A 20345-nucleotide genomic window follows, 5' to 3' on the forward strand; every position below is an offset into this window, starting at 1 on the left:
ATTTCAAAATTTAATTGCATGAAATAAAATTAATATGGAATTATTCATTATTTTATCGTCTTTGTTTATTTCGATAAAATATTTGTGGATGAATAATTATAAGGTACAAATATTTTATTTCTTGCAAATTTAGTCTTATGCTCTATTTGGCCCAATTAAGGTAAATTAAATTTTCTTGTGAAAATTTTAAGTTAAATTGATATCTTGTATCTCAAATTTTGTGTTAAATTTAAATTTCATGTTTATAAAGTGATTTTGAGATATGTAGATATTGATAAAGTTCAAAATAAATTGTGTTTCAATTTATGCGAAAAATATTCGACCCAAAAAAGACTATTTTTTTGCCAAATTCCAAACACAATAGATGATTTTAAAGTGCATCTAGATCTATGCGGAAAATAATCGGCCCAAAGGAAGATTATTTTCTGGCCAGATTTTAGATTCAATATATCTTCTTCAAGTGTATTTATATCTATGCGAAAAATATCCGGTCCAAAAGAAGACTATTTTTTGGCCAGATTGCAGACTTAAAAAAATATGTTTATATATATGCAGAAAATAATCTGCCCAAAGGAAGGTTATTTTTTGGCAAGATTATAAGCACATAATTATATGGTCTTAAAGTGTGTCAAAGCTATGCAGAAATTAATCGGCCCAAAGGAAGATTATTTTCTTGCCAGATTGTAGACACATTATAGGATATTAAATTGTGTTAAATTTATGCGGAAAATGATCGGCCCAAAGGAAGGTCATTTTCTGGCCAAAATTTAGCACAATATGTGGTAATAAATATGTGATAATTTTGGATTTATCCATGCATGCAATTGTCGGTCCAAAGAAAGGCATATTGTTGGCCGGATTTATTATCAATATTTAATAACCATGATATTCGAGGGTACCACTTACAAATTGTTATTTTTGTTCAAAGACTAAATATCAATGTTGTGCTAGGTATTTTTTTTATGGGTCCACCACCAACATGCTTATATTTTGTGATTTATTTAATTTAAATATATGCATGGACTATAATTTATTGTGAGTGTTTTTTGTTCTATTTTGTTATAGCAGCTTCTATATATGCCAATCTAAACAACATTCCAATACTTAATGGCTCAAACTTCAAGAAATGAAAAGAGCATGTTATGATAGTGCTCTGCTGTATGGACTTGGACTATGCGCTAAGGGAAGATCGTCCCACACTTTTGACCAGTTCAGGAACTGCTGATCAAAAGGTTTCTTTGGAAAAGTGGGAGCGATCAAATCGCATGAGTCTGATGATTATGAAACATTCCATTCCAGATACTGTATGGGGTTCAATTCCTGAAAAAAATGATGCCAAAAAGTTCATTACTCAAATAGCAGATCGTTTCGCTGCAAATGAAAAGGTCGAGACAAGTACTATTCTGACTTAACTTGTCTCAATGCGGTACAAAGAGACAGAGAACATAAGGGAGTACATAATGAAAATGTCAAATCTTGTGACTCGACTAAAAGCATTCAAGTTGGAATTGTCGGAAGACATAGTCGTGCATTTAGTCTTGATCTCTCTGCCTGCGCAATTTAATCAATTCAAAATAAGTTATAATACCCAAAAGGAAAAGTGGACTTTGATTGAGCTTATTGCGTAGTGCGTTCAGGAGGAGGAGAGATTGAAACAAGATATGATTGAAAGTGCTCACTTGGCATCTAACTATCAAGGTAATTGCATCAATAAGAAAAGGAAATGGAGCAATAAGGAAGGAAACTCTGGGACTTCACAGCATATGGAGCAATAGAAACAAGATAAAGCGATCACTTGTTTCTTTTGCAAAAGGACTGGTGGGCATGTAAAGAAGGATTGTCACAAATACGCCAATTGGCGTGCAAAGAAAAGGTTGCCTAAAGAGCCGGTTGCCAACTGTTGGTGAAAGATACATCTTATGGAAAATGATAATAAAACTGTTGGTGTTTTTTTTAAGCTTTATTTAGGAACTCAGTTTTTTTTTTATTTTCTGGTATTTGAATTTGAAAAAAAAACGAAATTTGATTTTAGTTTCATGTTTGGACAAATCAAGTTTTTCCTTTATCCATGTGGTAATGAAACTTTTCAATTTTTCGAAATTCAAATATGTTTGGTATGAGTTCTTTGATTGATAAGCTTGATAAATTGAACATCAATATTTTAAATGATATTGACATTATGCATGCATGAAATTTTGAAATTAAATACAAATTAATTTCTTATGTTGACTTTAGTGAGAGTGAGTAAATTGGAAAGTCAACATTGAGAATTGAGAAGAATATATTGATGTTTATGTCCACATATGTGGTGATATAAATTTTATCAGGTGGTAATCTCATTCGGATTTATAGGGAACATTGTTTAGATATTGTGAACATCATTGGAATATTGGGCAGATATTTAAGAAACCCGACACGAGATTATTAATTAGGTTATGCGGTACATAAAGTGAACTAAGGATTTTATGCTCACACATCGGAAATCTGACATTTGGAAATAATTGGATATTTGGACTTCGAATAAAGTTGCGGAATTTTATCACCGGTAATGATAATTGATCTAAGAAACCATTGATGATCAGTTGTGATAATAAAACCGCTATATTATATTTAAAGAACAACTGAAACTTGTCAAAGTCAAAAGATATTGACATGAAGTTTCTAGTTGGAAGGAAATAATTCAGAGTAGTTGTGTGTCAATTGAGCATGTTATTGCAAATGCAAACTCTGTAACTGCGGATGCGTTTGTCATGGGTTGGCCACCCAAGATTTTGGGCATGTGACACACATTGGTGTTGTCCATATAGTTAATATGTCTGTACAGTGGGAGTTTGTATTCAGTTTAAGCATTAACTCATTTGATATGATTTAAGTTTCTGTACAGACTAAGGTTTATTTGAATCACTCTGAAATAAAGTGATGACTTTCATTGTGGTTTAGCATTTGGTTGAAAATCTGTTATTGGACTCTTTGAGTCATTGGGAGGACCAGTTGAAAATACATGTTTTATTCTTGGATCACATTTATGTATTTTCATGCTATACATCCATATTTTATCTATGTTATTGATTATGCTAATATTGTGATCATTGATGAGTCTAGTGATTTTAAATGTAGCGATGACTGCTTTTGTTCAATATTGGTATAATTGATAGACCAGATTGTTAAGGAATATTTTGGTTTAGATAGCAAGAGCTCAATCCAGTTTTTACATGTACAATATCCGGATAACTTATGTGGCCCAAGCGGGAGATTGTTGTAATTATTTTGTGGGCTCACATAATTTAATTAATTGTACATGGACAGACTATCTAATAAAGAACTCAGTAAAGTAATCTAATTAATTATGTGTTTCCAAATTATTAAATAAATTGGTATGATCCACCTTATGTGTAGAAACCCAGCCCAATTAGGTCTTCTATGATGGGTTGAAGACTGCTAAGGTTATATAAGGTTATGGTCCCCAAGGCACAGAGAATATAGCACAGAATATATACGGCGCACATATTCTAGATCTCTCTCATTCTCCCATCAAAGACAAGAATAAGGTGGTCGATTCTCTGTTGCCTTGGAAGATTTATAACTCTGACGCTAGATCAATCAATGGATTCTGGTACGTGTTTACAGTTATTCATATTTTCTGATAATTTGACATGAATTCCTGGCATGTTGTGATATATGGATTTAATCACAGGATTTATAGAGAGAAAATTGAATTATATATTTTTTAATAAAATGGTTCGGTTAATCTATTTTAAAACTCTAAATGAATTAAATAATAGTAATAATAATCGACTAAAAAGTAACAAATTATTAAACTAATTAATGATTTATTTTTTTGGTTCGATTCTAGATTATATTTTTGAAGAAAAAATAGTGACACCATTATCATGTTATAAAAATGTGTTACGATATTTAAAAAAATTTTAAAAATAAATAGTCTAATTAAGTTGTTTTTCAATATATTTAGAAAAAAAATAATTAAGATAAATTTTNAATTGACTAATGAGACGATCTCATACTAGTTTTTGTGAATTTGTTATAATATTTTCTTATATTTAATAAAGAAAAATATATAAAATATATTGTATATTTATATTTAAAAAATAATTTGAGGACATATTAGGCATTTTAGAGATAAAAAAAATATAAAGTGCACTTTTTAAAAAGTGGAGTGTAAATAACATTTCATTAAATGTTTGCATTGATCATATCATTTCATTTAATTTCGATTCCGGTTTTGAATTTTGTGTTACGTTTATATACTTAGTTCTCCATATTCTCTAAAATATTAAATAAACTACGAAATATTTATATAATATCACACATTTCAACTTTTAGTGAAGAATGTCAAGGTAATTTTTTGTATATTGATTGTCCATACATCGATATTATTATTATTTAATTAGAAATGTAGTATAAATATATTTTAAAATGTTAAAAAATAATTAAAATTTTTAATTAAAATATTCATCTAATAAATGTTATATTTTATTTTTTGAAAAATAATTATTTATTCTTCAAATTTTTGATAGACAAATAATATATTATTTGTAATATTTTTTTTATTTTTTTATTAGTAACAGTTCCACTTAATTAATTTATCGAATACAAATATGCAATGATAAATAATTAAATATGACGATAGAATTGTTATATTTATTTGAATATGATGAAAAAAATAAAACTTATAATTACATGATAGATGTGAGAAGTTTACCGGTACAATAAAAAACCCAATTTAACCGTTCATATGACACAATTCAAAATCATCTTGACACCATATATTTCAGAAACTAATCGGCCGCATAATAAATGTTGGCAGATATTATGTGCTATCGGATATTATTTGCCCTGTGTCATCAATGCTACTGAATTATTTGGCTGTCATATTTTTATGGGGAAATTTGGGGAATAAATTAGGTCAAATTTGAGTTTTGAAAAAATGTTTATACCAAGTGTATATCATAGAGTTATTTTATTTTTTCAGTGACTCGAATATCAATTGTGGGTCTATTTTCCAACTTAGCCGACTCTTCTCTTTTTCCAGCAGCTCTTTCTCTCAACAATCGTCTCTTCTGAGTCTTAGTAAGTGGCTTGGAAATGTTGCTGCTAAGTGCTTCAAAAAAACTGCTGCAGTGGCTTCAAAATTTGGACAGAAATCTGCTTTGAAATGCCGCTGAATTCTCGAGACTTTGATCAGCTACTGAAGATAAGTTAGTGGATGACGACGATTTATTATGTGAGGATGATGATTATAGAAGAAAAACAATCAACTTTTGTGTTGGAAAGTTTCACATCAACGTGGATTGTGCCACACGATTGATGATGGTGCAGAGAGGTTTAAAATGGTGGACGAAGAGAATATGGAGTTGATTTTGAAAAAATGTTTCTACCCAAGTGTATATCATATCATAGAGTTATATTATTTTTTTAAAAAAATGTGATATCAAGATTATTTGACTAAATATTCTTTTTTTTTTAAACTAAATTTCTCCTTTATATGTTGGGATTCAAGTATCAAGTATGAGTAGGTAGGTCTCTTGTGAGACGGTCTTACGAATCTTTATTTGTGAGACGAGTCAATCTTGCCGATATTCATAATAAAAAATTATGTTCTTAGCATAAAAAACAAAACTTTTTTATAGACGATCCAAATAAAAAATCTATCTCACAAAATATGATCTGTAAAATCGTCTCACACAAATTTTGTCATCAAGACCAGAACCAACAACGCCAATTTGTTTGAAGATGTGAATTATTGTCATCCGTGGGATCGAATTTAGGAAGGGAAAAAAACCATTCAAGCCCAACATCCACTGAATTAATGCCACGTAAAAAGACAGAATGGACGGTCCACGTGTGCACCACGTTCACAGTTCAGGTCACGTATCCAAATCGACGGTGCAGGAGGACGGTCAAAGTGGACGGCTCTTTATGTTAGAATCCGTGTGTTTGACCCGGGCCTCCATGCATGTACTGTATTTTCTTCGTATGATAAATATTGTTGTGTGTATATTTATATTATATTATTAAATTTGAGATTTTTAAAGTAATTAATTTTTGATGACATGATTTATTTTAATAATTTTATATATTAATAAAATATTAAAATTTTAATATAAGTTATGTGTAACTTAGCAGATAGAGTTTTATATTCCTAAGCATTAAGTTGTAAGTTCAATTCTTACTTTGATTTTTTTCTTATTTTTTTTATTTATTTTTTTAATTCATATATCAAAATTACAATGTAATTTTTCATTATTTTTTATAAATATATTTTAATTATTATTTAAATATATAAATATAAATAACTATAAAAAAACGTTGTAGAAACACGTCGGTGCATTAATATATTGATTAATGATGAGAATATAAAATGAGAATTAAATATTATTTGTTGTTTTCAATATATCACAGACTCATATTTGAATAATAATAATAATAATAATAATAAAGATATTGAGAGAAAAATGTGTGGGTGTCACAATCAACATTAAAATATCCGCGAATGGTGACGCTTTTGCATGAAATAACACGTCAGAGCTAATCTAGAGACAATCCACCGAAAAATCACAAGGTTATTTGCGTCAATTCACCCCCACCAAGTTGGCTTGTACGCGTATCTATGTGGTCATCTTTGCTTCACCATTGCCGACTTCCCCCCCTTCAAATTCCCCCCGCTACCCCTCCCCCTGTCTTCGTTTCTAATCCATCCAATCTCGAAATCCTCCATCGGTTATTTCTTCTTGAATTTGGTTGATCTGATTATTGTTGAACAGAAGGGGGGGATTTTGATTCTTTTCTTTGAAATTTGGAGTTTTATGGCGCAGAAAACGGAGAAAGAGGAGGCTGAATTCAAGGTCGTACCTGAAACGATCGTTTTGTGCGTCAAATGCGGTGTTGCTGGTAATAACTCCGGGAATAATCTCTGCCAGAAATGTTTAAGCGCCACCGGAGCTGTTTCTACCTCCGCCGCTGCTCCTGTGGCGTCAGGAGCTGGGGCGAAGCTGATAAATCACGTGTTTGGAGAGGAGGCCGTTAGATCTGGCTCATCCGTTAAGTTTTCTCCGGGTAGGACCTCGAATCCGGCTGAAACGATTGGAGATCCGAAAACAGAGGTGTTGACGGAGGCTGCGCAGCCGGTGAAGAGAGAGGTCAACAGGTGTTCCGGCTGCCGGAGGAAGGTCGGTTTGACCGGGTTCAGGTGCCGCTGCGGCGAGCTATTCTGCGCCGATCATCGGTACTCTGACCGGCACGACTGCAGCTACGATTACAAATCCGCTGGGAGAGAGGCAATCGCGAAGGATAATCCGGTGGTTAAAGCCGCCAAGATTGTGAGAATTTGAGATGACGCAAGGCTTACGCAAGCAAATCAGTCTCTCCCTGTGTGTTGAAGAAATTAATGAAGCCTCGAAGATAAGCGCCGCGCCGGATCCCGTAATTCTCTTCTTCTGCTGGAGGCGAATTCGATACCGTATGTTTGAAAAACATGATGATCAATGGATTTGTGTGTTCTTGCGATGTTTGATTGATTTTGGGTTTAATTAATTCACGAGATTTAATCCATGTTTCCTTGAATGAATTATATACGTGTGTGTGTGTGTGTTCTAATTATTATTTACTTGTCTAGCTATTTGAATCACAATCAATTAAAAGTGCTTTTATTGAGATTACATATGTGCAGCGTTCAACTATACCGTGTATGATTAAAACATAAACAAAAATTTAACTTTGAAAACTAAGTGCTGGTATTCAACGTTGAGATTTGATGATTTTCAATTATTTTTTTTAAACGATTGATTTACGTGGATGTGATAGATTTTTATTGATTTTTATATAATTTTATATATTTGTAAACAGAATTTAATTGATTTTTGTAGATTTTTTTTTGTAAGATTTTGATATATATTTGCAAATTTTTTGAGAGAACATTTTTCAGCGGAGAGTTGATGATGATGATTGAATGTGTAGTAGCCCTTTTTCCGTTTCTTCCATGGGTGTCTTCTATAGAAGAGTGGTCTCACAGATATGAATCTGTGAGACGGGTCAACCCTACCCATATTCACAGTATAAAGTAATACTCTTAGCATAAAAAGTAATATTTTTTATGGATAACTCAAATAAGAAATCTGTCTCATAAATATGACCCGTAAGACCGTCTCATACAAGTTTTTATCTTTATAAAAACAATTACCAGAAACAGATCTCCACTTGGATCGTGGGGGTTCCATTTTTCTTGTGGGCTTGTTATTTATTTGATCAGTTGGACATTTTTTCCTGTTTATATTTATAATTTGCTTCCTTTGGCCCAATCTCAAAATTTGATGTCAAGCTCAAATTCCAGAACTTGCAGAATATTTTAGCAGGCCTAATTCAAAACTTGGCAGAATTACAAGCATATTTTAGGAGAGGAAGCTAAATAAAAATCTAATACCCACATACATTTGTCTTCTTCCTTCCCCGATACCGTGACTTCTCTCACTCTGATTTATTTCCTTCAAAATCATTATTTCACACATTTTCTTTTCATTCCAACACCACTGGGACGAACTCATCACAAAATTTTACTTTCCTTAATCTCCCAAAATCAAAACCCACGATCTTCATGGATTTATTCTTTCGTCTTAGCTGTAGAGCCACCACAGGAGCTATCAACAAATCTAGAGAAAATTCATCCGCAACGAGTTCAAGGAGATGACTAATGCATTTTCTACTGTTATGACGAATTTCATGCAAGAGATGAGAGAAATGGTCCCATGAGTCGGAGAGCAAACCAATAATGGACCAAGGAAAAGTTCCAGAGAACTCTCAAGCAGGCGAAACTCCCCGCTAAGAGTTTTTCTTGAACAACCAGCCTGTAACCGAGGAAAAGTACAATCTTCCACACGCTGTAGGGACGAGGAAGCATGGGTGAAAAGTACGAATCACGACAATGAGAAATAAGGTGTAACTCAGGTATTTGCTATAACTAATCTTAACACGCAGCCAAGGATGTATGAAAATGCAAGAGCCCTAGGATCAGTAGTTGTGAACGCGGAAACTCAAGCTCGGGGAACAACCTAGTATCGACATTCTTTGAGGAATATTCCTCCACCGGTTGACTTCGAGACTGTCAGAGATGTTCAGAAATTGTACTGACGAGGCCTGAAACCAATGTGAAAGGGGATTTGTTTAACATACAAGTGCAGAAACAATAAAATGTCTATCAGATTATAGTGTTGGGTGTCAACATGCAGCAAAATTTATTATTTTTAACACGCATAAACTTTAATGACCAGAATAAGACAGATAACATTATGTACAAGTAATTATCACTAGAAAACTTGTAAATCGTTAGTGACAAGCTTTAAAACTATATTCCTTGAAAACCCAAAGAAATAAATTGCATATAAAATAACTCAATAAAATCACAGGTTCAAATCTTGTGTCGCATAAAACAAAGATCGCCGAGAACTTTTCAAGCAACACTCCACACGAGTGTTGTCCTTCGAGCGTCTTCAACACGGATCAGCAACAGGGCACAACCGATCAACCGATTACGAAAAAACCTTCTGATCAATACGTGTTCAGCTCTGGTACTTTCTTTTCTATGAAAACTACACGTCGTGCGGCCATCAAAGCTCTCTATGTATATCCTTTATTTGACCTCGCTCACATTCCGTAAAAGAGTACTAAAATATATAGAAAACAAAAATTTCATTAGAAAAGAACTCTTTTAATCAAAGATATCATATCTTATAGATAAATACAAAATTAAAAACAAATCTTCTAATATCTGGAGATAAATTAAATCAATTCTCATAATCTAGAAAAGCAAAATCCTAAATTGATATTATCAATATAGCAAAATAAATAAGAAATAATATATTCCTTTCACAATGGGTCGTTCGAAGTTTCACAAGCCACACCTGAAAGTTATTGACAGTGATAATCCTTATCCTAGAGGATACCAGGCAGGGCCGGACCTTTTATGAGGCCAAGGAGGCCACCGCCTCAGGACTCGGTCCTTGAGGGGGCCAATATTAACTAAAAAGAAGAGTAATTTGAATATTTTTTGTTTATAGTCGATCAAACTCGATATTCCTTCAAGTTCGGTTTGAACAATTTAAATAATATCAAGATACTTTGGGCATTTGTTGAGTTTGGAGAAGTTAACGAGTTAGTTTTTAACTAGCTTGATGAAGTATTCTATAGAACTTCAATAATTTTTTAAGATGCTACAGTATTTTTCAAAACTAAATGATTTATTCTCAAATACTTATATTGACTATAAGATTTGTTAACTATCCTAGTAACAGTTGCATAAACAGAAAGAAGCTTATCGAAGTTGAAGTTAATAAACATTTATCTTCGATCAATAATGCCACAAAATAGACTAAATTAGCTAGTTATGTTGTTGATTGACAAAAAAATGATTCAAAAATTAGATTATAAAATTTGATATATATTTTTCTTCTAAAATAGTTAGACGATTATTATTTATGTAATTATTTCAAATATTTATTGACCTGTTTTTTTGTAATATATTTTTTCTTGTGTATTTATGTATTATTTATCGTATTTATTATTTAATAACTGAATTTTAGCATTATTTATAGCAACAAGAGAACTCATTTTTAAATTCTCGCTTCAAGTCACATCAAACATAGATACGACTTTTTCAAATTTTCGCTTCAGGCCCCATCGAACACAGGTACGGCTCTGATACCAGGTATTTGATTTCAGTTTGTTTTATGTAGAAGATGGCCTGTCCACCCTTGAACATATATCGTGGTTTACAATTAAGTGTGGTTACTTGATAAATACTGATTTCTCCAACTTAAAGCTAAGACTGTTCCCAAACTCCCTAACAGGAATTGGTGACTTAGGATTTTCAATCAGGGAATAAATTAAAAAATTAACACAAAAAATGTATAACAACATTCATATATTAACTTCATTTTTTATATTAATACTCTCCAAGATTTCATTATTTGAAAATGCTGAATAATAGTTTCATTATATTATCTGAAAATGCTGAATAATAGCTTCAATATCAAATGTATCAAACACTCCTCGCTCAATATATGGTACCAAATGATAATTCAACATATCATCTTCCAATCATGATGTTTTGATATTTTTATTGCTGAAAACACTCTCTCAATAGTTGCAGTTACAACAGATAATAACAATGTTAACGTCAAAAGTAAATATATCAAAGGATATAATGTTAGAAAAATTGCTAAAACCAGTAGCGTAAAAACAAACTTGTAGACCTAAAGTAATAACCGAAACAAGTGTGATGTTTACAGTATGACTATTATGTAAAAGAAAACAAAACCAAACCGAGGCCTGTAGCATGTACAGTTTCCTTAAAACAGATTCGCCCTCTCCGGTATGTGCTTCGAGGTTTCTGCGGACGTCTGTTTCCCAGGATACAACGGAACACCCAGCAGTGACTTAGCACGAGACACTACTACGGCGAACTGAAAACGTACCTTTACTTTATCACCGAGATTTTACGAGAGGCCAAATGGAAAGATAACAATATGTAAGGCAAGAGAGAGCTTGAAAGAGAGAAAATTTCATGTACTTGAAATGAGGAAATGAACCCACTATTTATAAGCCCCAAAATGCACACCAAGAGTCATGGAAGATTAATTAACTCAATTAATCTTCCCATTAACTCAAGAATATGAAGAGTCAAAACTCTTCAATTAACTCTAGAATGTGGAGAGCCAAAAGACACTCCCACATTCATGAGACACAATTTTTTATTCAACCTTTAAATTTTTATTAAAATTTCCAGTAAATTCTCAATATGTATTAAATCCATCAGGGAGAAATCAGATTCATAAAATCAAGCAAACTGGAGCAGTTTTCACTTATCAGAAGTAGAGAATGTATTTGATGGGTACAAACAAGCCATACATAACAACAACTATGTGTTCACCTCATTAAAAGCGATTGTTCAACTCGTGAAGTTGCAAATCTATCAATTCATAAAAACGATGACTTGGTCTTTTCTTTGAAAATCTTGTCGCAAATCGACTATGACTCCCAAGATATTCTTCATTAAGTGCATTTGAAATATCAATTCATATTTTCCCATCAACTCCAACAGATTATTTGCTTGCGTTCTTTGTTTTTGATCTTTTCTCTCATCTTCAACAATTAAAGGACATCAATAACTGAAGGGAACAAGCATATCAAACTCAACAATGTATTATAATTGAAACGACCTCGACTTTTTTGTTTTTTTTTCTAGTCATAAATCATAAACTCGAAAATACTAACTAAATAAAATAACTTAANTTTACCATTATACATATTATTTTGTGCCCTTCCAATCGCAGATTGGCTATCACAATGTATGCATATAGCCGGCACAGGTGTTTCCCATCCTGGAACATCTTCTAAAAAATGACGCAGCCATTCAGCNCTAACAATCATGATAAATTAACATATGAAATCTCAAGTACATAAAATGAAATCTTAAATCATCAACTAATCAAAACTTCCTAAATTGACCTTTGAAAAGATCAACTAACAATAAAAATAAAGCATAATAAATATCTCTAATAAAAATCCTTAACATAAATCTTTAAATCGTAAATCTATCTAGCTAGTATGGAAACATAAAGACCCTCAGGTGTGTACTGCTGCACTCGATCCACTTAATCGTCAGCACCTCTCATAAATCATCAAATCCTGCATCGACAAACCTAGTGAGTCTAAAGACTCATCACGTTCTAAACATGGATAGCAAATAATATATATACAATCACATACATTAAAATCATACTTTTATTGAAAATAGCTTTTGAACATAAATACCCATTTAAAATCATTTAAGCATAATTAAATCATAAATAGTAAAATCATTTTAAATAACTTTAAACATAAATAAATCCTTTAAAAATCATTTAAAAATAACTTTCATCAATCATCATAAATCATATATCATAAAATCATTTTAATCATAAAGCTTTCAATCATATATCATTTTGGGTGAAATTTGATCCTTGAAAGTGACTAGCTTTTATCCTTCGGTCGACTGATCAGTATTCAGCTCCACATGGCCAATGAGGGTGTGCACAAGGCTCCACTGTGGAAATACGATCGTCGGAGTCTCTCTGAGACCTTGTCCCATACACGGGGTCCCTCTAGGGCCTTGGCACGTAAACGGGGTCCCTCTGGGACCTTGGCCCTCACGTCATCCCCGTAAAATTGTAAGTTCACCGTCCTCACATAAACGGATCTCCCAAAAATCAAATATCATATGGCACAATCAATTCACATCACTCAAAATATTTTTCCTTTCCTTTTAAAATCATAAAATAACATACCTTTCCAAAAATAGCATTTTAAACAGTAAAAATTGCACAGCTTTACAATAAATCGTAAAATAACATATTATAATCAACATCATCATTTTAAATCATAAAATATCATTTTACAAGCATTATGATCCTTCGTGACGCTGCCAAGCGTTTGCGTATTTTCTTAAGTGTAAAATTACTGTTTTACCATTGGACGTAAAAATTCTCGATTTTATCTTTTTCTCACTTTTAATGACATGGGTTTATTCCAAATAATTATTTAAGCTTAAATATAATTTTTCATAATTTTATAAATCTTAAAACTATGCTTTTCAATTAATTCTTTAATTAACATTTCGTGAGACGATTAAATTCCGGATAAATCCAAAACTCATTATTTTGACCCCAAATTTTAAACATAACATTTTTATTATTTATTCTACCCTTGTGAGCCATGAACCACACCCATAGACTCATGGTTCCAATTTTAGTCTTTTAAATTTCGTTTTTGACACATAGTGAAACATACCGAGCCAACTCCTAAATTACTCGAGCCACCTCGAGCTAAACCCGAGCCAAACCACCTAGGCACCCTCCTGACCAAGCCTTGTCCAAATAATCAGCCCCTAGCTCGCCCAAACTTGCCTGGAAACCGACCCAAGTTCTGCATGTGTGTGTGCGTGAGTCTCTTTGCATATCTAGGACTCCTAACCCAACCGGGACTCTTCCAACCCTTAACCACTAGACCCCCTCGTGACCCTAACCATCCTTGGACCACGCCCAGACTCGTCTTGGACCAGCCCAAGCCCCTGGACGCGAGCAGCGAACCACAGAACCGAGTGGCAGCAGCCTGCGCGCCTTGTGCTTCCCTCACGATCTCTCGAGCCAACGGCCAGCCAGCCACTCCAGCCCCTGGCCCAGCCGTTTTCCATCATCCTTAGACCCTATAGCACCCTCTTGACTCGTCCCTAGCCGCGCTGCCCTCTCTCCCGAACCACAACAGCCGTGATCAGGCTTGGGGGAGAGTCCTAGTTCACTAGGACTTTTCCCTAGCCACTCCCACGCACCTAGACACCCTAGGACCCAACCTAACCCTAGACCACGATCCTTAGGACCCAATCCCTAGACCTGGTTGAGCCCCATGGCCCCATGCATAAGAGCCGAACCCCTTGAATTTTGCACAACCCATCAACCTATGGTTCCTATTCTGAATTTTACCCTTTGGTTTCAGCCTTTTTATCTCAATTATTTGTCATGTTTTGTCCATAATTCAATCATATTTTATCATGTTTTGACAGCGTACTCGTTGGATTCAAAAACGTTTTTAAAACAAGCACGAAATCATCGTATTTTTGAAAATAAACGTTTTACCGTAAAAGATATCAAACACCTATATTTTCATACATAAAAATTAAATCGCGCATAATATGATTTGTATGATGTTTAGGAACGTGCTTTTGCGTTTATAACGCTCGAATATATATCTTTGGCGAGGGTGAGACGTTGGACGACTGGACGATGAAGAATACAAGCCTTTCTTCCTTCCTATTTTTCGAAAATATTGGTGTGTGCTTGTGATGAATTTCGGCTGATTGGTTATGAAATTGTGGTGTTTTGAAAGCCTAGGTCACTTATTTATAATTAATTAACATGCTAATGGGCCTTGGTTTTGGGCTTGTAAGTTTAAGGGTAATTGGTCTACTTAAATTAATTAAATTGAGCCCAATAATACTTAATTAATTAAATAATAAAAGTTTATAAAATAAGTTTTCATAAAATAATACTTGTGATCTTTTAAAACTTATTGTTTTTCCAAAACCGGCTTCCCGGGAAAAATCGAGCTCGACTCGTAAAATAATTCGAACTCCGACATTTTTAGGAAAATTAAATCATTTTTAAATCATATTAGAAAGTCTCGCCATTATTTAATGAAAATTAAATATCCTTGTCTTGGTCGTCCCCGGTCTCCTTTCCCTGTCTATTATCGAATATTCGTGTAAAATCCTTAATTTCATGTAATCATGTCATATTATCATTTAATCATGCAATCATATATTTAATCATATAATAAATATCATGCTAGCATTTAAAAGCAATTAAATAAAACAATTAAGCAATTAAAACAATTTTGTATGCATGCGGTTTACGTAGGTTGGTTTTTCGGACGTTACAATAATGTACACCTCAATGTGTACTCCCAGCTCTTTTCATTGTCTTCTCTTGATTCATACCTCGTCCAAGGAAGATATCATCATTGCAAATTCTTTCAGTAACTTTTTCAAATTTTTTTTACCGAAGTATGTCTCTTCGCTTGCATGATGCTACAACAATATTTTTCAACTGTGCAACCACATAAAAAAAAAAAAAAACAGAAACCTTCATGTGATTTTCTGCAATAGCTACAAGTGTAAGTTGCAGTTGATGAGCAAAACAATGAGCATAATAAGCAGACTTATTCTCCATTATGTTAAGCTTTTTAAGCCATTAAATTCTCCTCTTATATTGTTAGCTTCATCGTATCCTTGCCCCGCAAATTAGATATAGATAACCCATGTTGGCACAACAAAGAATCAATATAAGTCTTATGTGATAAGGCCGTTGTGTCGCTTACATGTACAACGCCTAGAAAGCATCCACCAGTATATCCCCATTCATGAAATATTTCTTTCTTTCTCCAATTTTTATATCCCCCAATAACAAAAGAGTCACCACCACTTTGACCACCATGATAAGCTTTGAATAAATAGTGTTTAATATAGTATATTATTTAATAAGTAGATAATGGATTATTATCTACATTATTATCTACCAAGTAGATAAGATAGTGATTTAATTATTATCTACTAAGTAGATAAGATAGTATATTATATAGTGATTTATCTTTGATTGTTTTTTAAACTCTTTTAGATTAAGATTTCTTTAGATTCTTCTAGATTAGTATAGCTTATTTATTCTTTATATATCATGTACTGGAAAGGTTGAAAATACAATGGAAAACATTTGTTTTCTCTCAAGCTTTATCCCAAAACCGACAAGGTATCAAAGCTCTTACAAAAAAATAATAATTTCGGCATGGTTTTTTCATCCAAATCTTCAGCTTCCAGCTCCGCAACTCCAGTAGTGCCCATCACTCTTGTGGCCGCCGATACCTCCTCTATCCCGATCACTTGCCACAAATTAAATGGGCAAAACTACCTACAATGGTCACAATCTATAATGATGTTCATCTGTGGAAGAGAAAAAGATGAATTCATCACCGGTACGTCGAATCAACCTGAAAAATCAGACTCCAAGTTTAGGGCCTGAAATTCCGAAAATTATATGGTAATGTCTTGGTTGATCAACTCCATGACGACTGAAATAAGTGAAAATTTTCTCCTCTGTACCACTGCCAAAGACATATGGGAAGCCGCCCGTGATACATATTCATCCAAGGATAATACATCAGAATTATTCGCTGTTGAAAGCAACCTTCAAGACCTCCGTCAAGGTGACCTCACTGTTACGGTGTATTTTAATTCCCTCACACGACTATGGCAACAGATTGACCTATTTAAGACTCATGAGTGGAAGTACCCTGATGATGGTGGTTTATATCGTGTGATCATGGAAAGGAAAAGCATCTTCAAATTTTTATCGGGCCTCAAAGCTACACTGGATGAAATGCGCAGACGGATATTGGGCACAAAACCTCTCCTTGGTCTTCATGTTGTTTTTCAGAAGTGCATCACGAGGAAAGCCGCAGAAAAGTCATGTTGGGTCCTCTAGTTCCTCCACTGTCCGTCGATAGGTCTGCACTAGCTACGCAGAATCATTTGTTCTCCGCTGCCGATGATTTTGGTGCAATTCGACCCCCACAAACCCAGATGAAGACAGGTCGTCCATGGTGCTCCAAATGTCGGAAACCCACTCATACGCTGGAAACATATTGGAAAATCCGTGGGAAGCCTGTGGATTGGAAACCAGCACGTGAAAGACGAGCCAATGCAGCAGTAACAGAAGAACATCCTGTAGATCAGCAACCTCAACAGCCTTTCACCAAAGAACAACTCGAACTACTCTAAAAACTGATTGGTCAGAATACTCTTGCCACTTCTCCCTCACTCACTGGCACTAGTAATATGGCTCACACATGTATTTTCTCATTTGCTTCAACTGCCCAACATGAACTGCCATCTTGGATAGTAGACTCGGGTGCGTCTGACCACATGACTAGAAATATGAACTATTTTCAGCCCTTTAGCCATTGTAATCTTCAAATACAGTCCAAATTGCAAACTGATCATTATCTAGAGTTGCTGATTATGGATCAATTCAATTGACTGATGATATTCACCTTCGTACAATTTTGTTTGTACCAGATCTTGCATGTAACCTGTTGTCTGTAAGTAAGCTTAGTAATGATCTCAGATGCACAGCTAAGTTCCATGTACATTTCCACACCATGATTCAGACACAATTTTCTACCTTTATTCAAATTTTACGAATAGACAGAGCAAGGGACTACTTCAATTCTGTTTTGGGGGGTTACTTGCAAACGCATGGGATTATTCACCAAAGTTCTTGCGTTGATACACCCCAACAAAACAGAGTGTCTGAGCGAAAAAATCGTTACCTCCTTGAAGTTGCTCGATCACTTTTTTTCACTATGAATGTCCCAAAGTCCCATTGGGGTGATGTCGTCCTCTCAGCCACTTACCTCATTAATCGGATGCCCTCTCGAGTCCTAAATTTTCAAACCCCCATCCAATGCCTCCAGAAAGTTTTCCCCAACTCACATCTTCTTCACGAGATTCCCCTTAAGGTTTTTGGTTGCTCATGCTTTGTTCAATTCAACTCCCATAATCGCGGCAAACTCGAAGCACGTGCCGTCAAGTGCATATTTATTGGTTATTCTCCTAACCAGAAAGGGTACAAGTGCTATTTTCCCATCACAAAAAAATTTTACTCTTCCATGGATGTTATCTTTTTTGAGTCTGCATCATTCTATCCCAATACATCGGTTCAAGGGGAGTCTTCAAATGATGAACCTCTACATTGGGAACCCACAACACCATACAATGAACTGATCCCCGAGCCATCTTGTGAACCAATCCTTGAGCGATCTTGTCCATCCATCAATGAGCAAGCTGAAAAAATTATAATCAGCCCACTACCTCATGTCTATCCCCGAAGGATACATCATCAAAAGAATGTACAGTCTGTACAAAATCAACTTGTCCATGACTACTCTCCGCTGTCAAATTCAGAAAAAACCACACAAGGTACGTCTGATCCCGATACTCTAGTGACTGAGTACATTGAACCTGATGATAGACCAATTGCTGTGAGGAAGGGCGTCCGAACACGTACAATGCATCCTATAGATGATTTTGTATCACTCAAACGCTTTTCTCCTGTATATCGTGCTTTTCGTTCCACTATAGACCAGATTCAGGTTCCAAGGGACATTAATGAAGCTCTCAGTCATCTGAACTGGAAGGCTGCTGTTTATAATGAAATCAGAGCACTGGAGAAGAATCATACATGGCACATCGTTAATCTCCCTGCTGGAATGAAACCCGTTGGATGTAAATGGATCTTCACAATCAAGCATAAGTCCGATGGAAGTATAGAGCGGTTCAAAGCTAGACTTGTGGCTAAAGGGTACACACAAACTTATGGTATTGACTACCAAGAAACTTTCACTCCTGTTGCCCGACTCAACACTGTTCGAGTTCTATTGTCTATTGAAACCAACCTAGGCTGGCCTTTGTATCAGATTGATGTTAAGAATGCATTTCTCAATGGTGACCTTGAAGAAGAAGTGTACATGAACATTCCTCCAGGCTTTGAATCAACAGATACAAAAAATAAGGTGTGCAGATTGAGAAAGTCACTATATGGGCTTAGACAATCACCTGGAGCCTGGTTCCATCGATTTACCAATGTGTTGAAGATACATGGCTACACTCAATGTCAATCTGATCAGACATTATTTGTGAAACACTCTAAAGAAGGGAAGATTGCTATCATTATAGTGTACGTGGATGACATTGTATTTATAGGAAATCATACTGACGAAATATCCCGTGTGAAACTGATTCTCTCAAAAGAATTCGAAATGAAAGACCTTGGCCCTCTAAGTATTTTTTGGGAATGTAAGTGGCAAGATCGTCTCTGGGCATCTCAATTTCACAACGAAAATATGTTCTTGACTTACTGAAAGAAACTGGTATGTTATGGTGCAAACCTGTGGGTACTCCGATGGATCCAAACATCAAGATAGGCATTAAAAAGGACAGTCCTCCTGTTGATAAAGGAAGATATCAACGACTAGTGGGAAAACTTATATACCTATCACATACACGACCGGATATTGGATTTGTGGTTAGTGTTATCAGTCACTTCATGAATACTCCGACAGAAGAACACTTGGATGCTGCATATCGAGTGTTGAGATATCTGAAAGGGACACCTGACAAAGGATTACTCTTTAGGAAATCATCTATCCGAAAAATCAAAGTGTATAGTGATGCTGATTGGGGTGGATCTCCTACAGATAGACGTTCCACGTTAGGATATTTCACATTTGTATGGGGGAACTTGGTAACATGGCGGAGCAAGAAGCAACCTGTGGTAGCTCGTAGTAGCGCTGAAGCAGAGTTCCGTGCATTGTCTAACGGAATTTGTGAAGGAATATGTCTCAAGAGACTTCTTGATGAGTTAAAAGTGGAATATGGTCATCCTATAGAAGTATTGTGCGATAATCAAGCTGCCATTAGCATATAAAGAAATCCAGTCCATCATGATAGAACAAAACACGTTGAGGTTGATCGACATTTCATTAGTGAGAAGATTGAAAAGGGGATGATAGACCTCGGCTACACTCCTACTCAATTGCAAGTTGCATATATACTTACGAAAGCACTTTACAGGCCCATTTATGAAGATTTTGAGTTCCAAGCTTGGCATGATCAACTTATATGACCCAACTTGAGGGGAGTGTTGAATATAGTATATTATTTAATAAATGGATAATGGATTATTATCTACATT

The 20345-nt window shown here is 34.6% G+C and overlaps 3 protein-coding genes across 3 annotated transcripts; all 3 read left to right on the forward strand.

The window, feature by feature from the left end:
* The first annotated feature begins 6648 nt into the window (after nucleotides 1–6648).
* On the forward strand, nucleotides 6649–7676 carry LOC140988891 (zinc finger A20 and AN1 domain-containing stress-associated protein 5-like). Its single transcript, XM_073457977.1, has one exon. The coding sequence runs from the start codon at nucleotides 6825–6827 to the stop codon at nucleotides 7347–7349; it is 525 nt and encodes a 174-aa protein (XP_073314078.1). The 5' UTR covers nucleotides 6649–6824; the 3' UTR covers nucleotides 7350–7676.
* Nucleotides 7677–16634: 8958 nt separating this feature from the next.
* On the forward strand, nucleotides 16635–17371 carry LOC140988302 (uncharacterized). The gene is made up of 2 exons (XM_073457333.1): nucleotides 16635–16893; nucleotides 17028–17371. The coding sequence occupies exons 1-2, from the start codon at nucleotides 16635–16637 to the stop codon at nucleotides 17369–17371; spliced, it is 603 nt and encodes a 200-aa protein (XP_073313434.1).
* A 2182-nt stretch (nucleotides 17372–19553) lies between these two features.
* On the forward strand, nucleotides 19554–20078 carry LOC140988303 (secreted RxLR effector protein 161-like). The gene has a single exon (XM_073457335.1). The coding sequence runs from the start codon at nucleotides 19554–19556 to the stop codon at nucleotides 20076–20078; it is 525 nt and encodes a 174-aa protein (XP_073313436.1).
* The last annotated feature ends 267 nt before the right edge of the window (nucleotides 20079–20345 follow it).

This window comes from Primulina huaijiensis, chromosome 11, assembly GCF_012295235.1.
Source record: "Primulina huaijiensis isolate GDHJ02 chromosome 11, ASM1229523v2, whole genome shotgun sequence".
Classification (NCBI taxonomy): Eukaryota; Viridiplantae; Streptophyta; class Magnoliopsida; order Lamiales; family Gesneriaceae; genus Primulina; species Primulina huaijiensis.

Bases quoted from the DNA above. Each gene is read 5' to 3' on its own strand.
- LOC140988891 (XM_073457977.1), top strand. From the start codon at position 6,825: ATGGCGCAGAAAACGGAGAAAGAGGAGGCTGAATTCAAGGTCGTACCT.
- LOC140988302 (XM_073457333.1), top strand. From the start codon at position 16,635: ATGTCTTGGTTGATCAACTCCATGACGACTGAAATAAGTGAAAATTTT. The intron at 16,894-17,027 runs GTGGTTTATATC...GTTGTTTTTCAG, and splicing joins GTGGAAGTACCCTGATGATG to AAGTGCATCACGAGGAAAGC.
- LOC140988303 (XM_073457335.1), top strand. From the start codon at position 19,554: ATGGATCCAAACATCAAGATAGGCATTAAAAAGGACAGTCCTCCTGTT.